The following is a 6,841-nucleotide window of genomic DNA, read 5'->3' as shown; positions in this document are numbered from 1 at the left end:
GGGAAGCTGAAACAGTTTTCAAATCGCATGAAACACTGTGGTTGGGAAGAAAGGACCTTGAAAATCATGTGTGTAATTTTTTTTTCGATTCTGTTCGCAAAATGAGCCGCAATCGCTTATTAAAAACCCGCCGCCGACACGCCCTCTTCGCTTCCGGAAGCCCCGAATGGGGGGACGGCAGAAAAGGGGAACTGGCGGAAGTGACGCCATTCACGAATAGTCGGCCGGCCGGCCGTCCCGCTTTGCTTGCTCCTTTTCGGCCTGCGCTTTGGTGAACGACGGATCAACGCAATCATCTGCCAGTGCCGATTACTTTCTCTGGTTCGGGCGTCTGTGCAGAGTGCGTGCAGCGACTAGACGTAGTCATGCCTTCGTTTTGCGCAGCGTTCGGTTGCGCGAACACTGGCGGCCGAGACGACGTGGTGTTCCACACGTTCCCAAAGGACAGGAAAATTTCTGCGCGGTGGGTGACTGCCGTGAAAAGGAAAAACTTCGTGCCTACGAAATCAACTGTGTTGTGCTCCGACCATTTCCGTGACAGTGACTATCATCGAAGCTTGGGAACGATGCGGGCACTCGGTATTTCAATTAAATCGGCGCGACTGAAACCCGGAGTCGTTCCGTCAGTGTTCCCACACAACAGAAGCACTTCGCGACCTCCAAGAGCGGCCTTAGCCAAAAGAAAGCGGCGTGAGGTAAGTGTTTTAACGCACGCTTGTGTATTTAGCGGTTCCTTGTTTCTGTGGCTCGCCTACCCGCTTTTACATCATGCATTTCCCAAAACTGAAATGCGGCTGCCACGGCCGGGTCAGGTCACCCTTCATCGAAATCAGCGTGCTAGAAATCGGCACCCTAGGGTCATAACCACTGAGCTATCGCGGCGGGGCAATTTTACGTAACAGCGTATCTCTCGTTCGGTCGAAACGCCGTCGGCGTCGTAGTAGTAGTAGTTGTAGTTGCCGGCACCGCGCGTCGGAAATATAACTTTCGGGTGTCCACCGAGATATGTGAGACAGGCGTCCTTTCCTTTCCATGAATTGTCCAATGGTCAAGCCGTCGCGCCGAACAGGTGATGGCGTTCAGTCGACTCCTTCGTAACGCTGCAACACGCTGTCTCGTCCCACTTTTTAAGCCTAGGCGGCCACCAAATTTTCTTTTTTTTTGGTTTGGAATACGTGCTAGCAGCACTGCAGTAACTGAAAGTTCAGCTGTGCAGCGTAGAATCGGCACCTTTCGTCAGAGTTTTTGATCCACCCTCTTACCATATATCTATTGAAATGTTCATGTTCCAGTACTTTAAATCGCACCACATCAGTGCAATGGGAGTAGTTTTCTGTGTGCTTTACATTCAAGCAATTCAAGCCTGTGCTGTTTAACTGGTATAAATTTGACTTCTTTTGAACATAGTGTTAGAACTTCTTTTGAACATAGTGTCGCATCTTTCAGGATGCAAAAGAGCAGAGTGCACAAAAGGGCATTCCTGTGTAAATTCTGCGAGGCTCCTATTCTTTGGATGCGGTCTAAGACAATGAGGTCATCAATACTGAAGAAAGAAAAACTTTTGTCTGTGGTTTTCATGCATTTTGATGCATGCGTGTCTTTTCATAATAAACCTGCATTTGTGTTGCCCGCATTTCATGCACTTTCAGGTCCTTGAACAGCTGCTCGAAAACCTAGCTCCTCAAGAAGCTGCCGCATCACTACCACCATCCCCAAGCGAAGCACTTGTAGCAGAAAGTGTGGCAGAGGCAGATGATGTTGCAAATAATGTTCCTGACACTACTGACAAAAGCTTCCAAGTTGTGGTGCGGCCACCAACACTCTGCAAAGGATTGCAAGCAAAAGTGAAAGCACCGAAAACATCACGAAAAACGCAGACACAGCCTCAAGGTGTTTCAGTCGGTGGGGTAATCTTGTCATGTTTTTTGTGCATGTCTTCATATCGAGCACATATGGAATGTTCACTTTAATATTTTAGTTGTAGTTGTGAGCTTCAAAATATATTAAAGCGAATGGATTTCTTTTTTATTCTTAAAGAAAATTATGACAATGAGCTCTAAAATATTTAGTTGCATACATGTTCCCTTCTTTTAAGGTGTCCAGGTTGGGAGCTTCCTGGTGGATGCAGCTACCCAAGTGAATTTTATGGTAGAGCCATACGAAGAGGATGACAGCCTTACTGATTGTGAGCCTGAGCCCGAACATCACGACGACTGTAGCCCTGACAGTGACTCCTGGCACGAGTATGTTTTGCTATTCTTACTGGTGCATACCTTTTAGCTTGAGGTACCATTTTATGGAGCTTATGGGATGGCACAAATAATATAAACTCCATGCCACTGCTTCACAAGTTTTCACTATAAGATCCCTGCTTTTTTCTCAGGTGTGACAATTGTGATGGGCACCTATGTTCGCAGCAGCAGTCGGCCATAGGTGATTCTGAGAGAGGAATAGTTTTAGTTCAGAAAAAGCACCTGAAAGCATTGTTTGAAGTTTGCCACACGTGCCTTGCACCTTGCACATGCAGCATTCGCTGCGAAGGAACTCTGATTGAAATACATGCTTGGTGTCCTTCAAGGCACCAACTGTGCTGGAAAAATCAGGATGTTGTGAGACAACAGCCAGTATTAAACTTGCAACTTTGTGCTGCCCTTTTATTTTCAGGCAATAACCCCACTGCATCTTCGAGAATGTTGTCATCAATTGGTGTTGAGGTAGTCACCGACAGAACATTCTTCAACATTCAGAAGATCCATCTTTGGCCTGCAATCGACAGAGTAAGCAATTGTTTTGAAAAAGTTATGCTTATTGAAGATTCCACGGCAAGTGCTCACTGCTTTCGAAAATCTTTTTTTGAAGGTTTGGAGGCAGCATCAAGAGCAGTTGTTGAAGGATGTCAGGGGCAAAGAAGTCGCCCTTGCCGGGGATGGGCGAGCCGATTCACCTGGCTTCAGTGCTAAATTTGGCACATATTCTTTGTTGGACGTCCAAAACAACAAATTGCTCCACTTCGAGCTTGTCCAGGTTTGTTTTCCTTTTACTTTAGCATTCTGGGAAGGCCTCTTAACTCCATACTGCTAAATGCCGTCTGCTGCAGAAATTATGACTACTTTTGTTTCTGCTCTATATTGGCATTTTCTATCATGAGAAAAACAATTATATGTTGTATATTGCAGTCCAATGAAGCAGGAGGCAGTTGCTACATGGAACTAGAAGGCCTCAAACGTGGCCTGCAATTTCTTGAATACCAAGGCATCACTGTGATAGCTCTTGTGACAGACCGACATATTCAGATCAAGGCGCACATGCGAAGAGAAAGACCAGGCATCCAGCACAAGTTTGACGTTTGGCATGTTGCAAAAGGTACTTTGAAGCAGCACATTTTGTTGTGAAAATATCGTCATTTGCAATGTTTTCTGTTCAGTGCGTTTTGTAATAAAATGTGAACACTGATTATTAGCTCTTGCATTATGCCTTTTAGGTGTCTTCAAGAAAGTGACTGCTATATCTAAGAGGCGTGATTGCAAGGACCTGCAGCTTTGGGCTAAGTCCATTCAGAACCATCTATACTGGTCAGCTGCATCCAGCCACGGCCACAGTGACCACACTGTTCCCAAATGGTTATCGCTTCTCAACCACATTAGGGATGTGCATGTGCACAATGATGCACTGTTTCCAGCCTGCATCCATGACAAGCCTGAGTGCCGGATGTGGCTCAAAAAGGGTAAGTAGAGGCCTAGCAGAAAAAAATATAGGAAAATTTAACATGTTGGAAAGCAATGAAACACTCTGCTTGAACACTTTGCTAGAATCCAATGCTGGGAAAGGTGGTAATGCTCATTATGTGCAAAAATACACGAGTCAAAATGAAAACTGTGGGCTCTAACTCTAAATTGTTAACTGTGGGCTCTAACGTCTTTAAATAACTCAATCTATGCAAAAAGACCGTAGTGGAGACCACCTAGACTTCCTTATAGTGAGCTGACATGTCATCAAAAGATAACAAAGTTAGAGCATTTCAACCTTTTCTGAAATGTAATATTTCAGAAATTTATTTTACACCCGCTCTCTCGTTCCGTGTTGCTGTTTGCTCAGATAGTGTAAATGTTCTTAACTCAATTCACTAATCTTTATCTCAAGTCTCTTATTTCTGTCTGAGCAGAAATGGTATTGTTGAACTGATTTATTCTGACCAGTATGTGACTGCCCTGAGTCAAGCAGGATCGTTAACATAAATAGCCCAGCATTTTTCACATAATGTTATGCTTTGCATACGAATGTTTTTCCACTCTTTCTATGCCATCAAACCATGCCATTGTACCACCCTTGCTCTATTGACAAGTTGTTTGCCAAGAGCAGAAAGCCAGGCAGAACCTTTCCAATCTGACTTCGAGTCTTCACTGTTTGATCACTGTGAGCACTGTTTGATCAATGTTAGACTTGTCTGCCCAGTGGGAATTCACCAAGAGTACTCAATTTGCTTACTCAACTTTGATTTGTTTCACTCTCTTTCCCGTTTTTCAGAATCGAAAGCATTTGAAAAGCTAAACAACATAGCTACCTCAAAGGTCCTATTGGCAGACATGCCGAAGCTATCAACTAAACACCAGACGTACGGTCTGGAAACGTTTCATAGCCTTTTATTGCATTTTGCCCCAAAGAACTGCCAGTACTCATACCTTGGTATGAAGGCAAGGTAAATCTCAACATCTCAAGTCGGTTTAATTTACTTGTGTATTTACATATACCCATGTAAACACACTGATGTGAAGGCATGCACGACAGTGGATAAGAAAATATATTTTGGCTACGCATGAGGCCAGCAGCAGTTCCATCACTGTGAGCAATAGAGACACCACATGATTCCTTAGCCATTTGGTTAGCCAAGCGCCGTACGTAAACAGTGTTTAGGCAGCCAGGTTTTTAGAAATATATGACCGCTTGCATTTCAGAATGACAGCGCCATATTTTGTTTTTGTTGCAAGACTAGAACCATACTTTTAAATGCTCCAGAATGGACTGTGTGTGCTTGCAAAAAGGTCGATGTACTTCGAACCACGTGTGAGCATACTGAAATACTGTATCATGCTACGGAAAAAGAAGAAAGAATATTTGATCCAATGAAAAAAAAGTAGCTGCATTCTGAAGTAAGCATTAACCAAAATTTCTCACATTTTTGAAAAATAACCAAAAGGTCAACATCCTTATTATAATTAGTGTTTCTCAAACAACAAATCACCAGTGGTGGCAACTAGTTATACACAAGAATTCCTACTCTACACATATTCATAGTTTGCTACACTGTACTAATATGGTTACCTTATGGGGCGACAGTGTACAGACCGTAATATATGACCTGCGCAAGAGACAAGCAATGTTACATGTAATGACTTACTGTACTCTTGATCACTGAGCATTGTTTAAGAACCCAGTTGGCCGTCATGCATTACAATGAAAACTGTGCACGAAGCCAAGCCTGCCGACTGAACGGTGCAGCCCGTTGGAACTTGAAATACCCAAAGGCCACAGGAGGAAAAGCAACTGCTTGCCCTGTAAAGGAACAAACAACATATGGTACGTGCAAATGGTTTTACTTGTTATCAAAGCAGCATTGCTTCATGTCATTCTCAAATTTCTTTTTAGGGTACGCACAGACACTTCTGAACATGGTCATGGTAGAGGCAAGCAGGGCATCAGAGGCCAAGAAGACTGCACTCATGCAGACCCCACCACCGCTGAGCAGTCAGTTTTCAAGGGTACCAAAGGAATAAGCTGTAAAGCAAAGGAAAACACGATTCAATAAGTAATGTAGGCTCCTCCTTTGTTGAGAGCAGGAAATCAGTCCGCCTATCAGTGCGTATTGTCTTCAGAGTCCTGGCTCTCGCGTGCAAGATCCATATGAATGCTGTCGTCAACAAGCATGAAGAATCAGAGCGTGTGAGGAAGGCATAAAGTAGGCGCACTCTAGCAGCCAAGCCATTCGAATGTTACAATAAACTCCATGTGTGTTCCAACCAACGCCTCTCAGAATGCTGCCTTCAGCCGCAACACTGAGTTAGCACTCGGCAATAAAAAAAGATTTCCGTGTGCCGCACGTTCCTCTGCTGAGCTTCCAGCAAATATTACGCTGAACTTCAGTGTTTGCGTCCTTATGTTGCTGTTTTCATTTATTTACCTGTGGAAAATAGATTTTTTAAAGCAACTTTATGTATGTGTTGCAAAATAAATATCAAGGAAATCCTGTTTTTTTTCTTTGGAGCTGCATTTCTACTGTACAATCGGCTTTCAGAGTTTAGACGGTGCATATTGACATATTTGCCTATTTATATTAATTACATTGAAAGCAAAAATGTGTAAGCTGTTTGTGCAAGATAAGAGTATTAGTCCACATGTCGTTAATAGAATGAGACACGGACAACTTGCTGAAAAAAAAGCCGTGCACATCTTGCAAAGTGCAACTGACAAAAATTTCGAGTTTCTACAGTTGACGTTGTTGCATGACGTTTATGCAATAAGTAAAGCTGTAATGTAATGAATTCCAACTGAAAGAAAACAACTTTCAATACATGCTTGTGCCAAAACTCGAGATGTTTAAAGTAGTAAATGAGCCACCGATGCATACTGTGCAGCAATCGTCGTTTGTGCGTAACCATGTTTCTGCACTTACCTAAATGGAATCCCAGAAATGCTTGAAGCCTGTATATATAACATTTTTAGCCGGATACTTCTTTCGAACTGCGCTCAGCACACAGCTTATCAGAATCCGTCGGTTGTTCTCCCCCAGCCTCTTCCACGTTAACCAGACAAACTGACGGTACGCAGCATACCGAAACGGCCTGTA

The 6,841-nt window shown here is 43.5% G+C and overlaps 1 protein-coding gene across 1 annotated transcript; it reads left to right on the top strand.

The window, feature by feature from the left end:
* Positions 1 to 365: 365 nt before the first annotated feature.
* LOC144098390 (uncharacterized) lies at positions 366 to 6,174 on the top strand. Its single transcript, XM_077630993.1, has 10 exons — positions 366 to 695; positions 1,650 to 1,902; positions 2,096 to 2,243; positions 2,384 to 2,777; positions 2,860 to 3,024; positions 3,177 to 3,363; positions 3,482 to 3,724; positions 4,525 to 4,696; positions 5,426 to 5,574; positions 5,644 to 6,174. Exons 1-10 carry the CDS (start codon positions 366 to 368, stop codon positions 5,769 to 5,771), a joined length of 2,169 nt encoding a protein of 722 aa, XP_077487119.1. The 3' UTR covers positions 5,772 to 6,174.
* Positions 6,175 to 6,841: the final 667 nt, after the last annotated feature.

The sequence above is a fragment of the Amblyomma americanum genome, chromosome 1 (genome assembly GCF_052857255.1).
Source record: "Amblyomma americanum isolate KBUSLIRL-KWMA chromosome 1, ASM5285725v1, whole genome shotgun sequence".
Classification (NCBI taxonomy): Eukaryota; Metazoa; Arthropoda; class Arachnida; order Ixodida; family Ixodidae; genus Amblyomma; species Amblyomma americanum.
The sequence above is the reverse complement of the archived record's forward strand: the minus strand, read 5'-3'. Positions and strand labels throughout refer to the sequence as shown.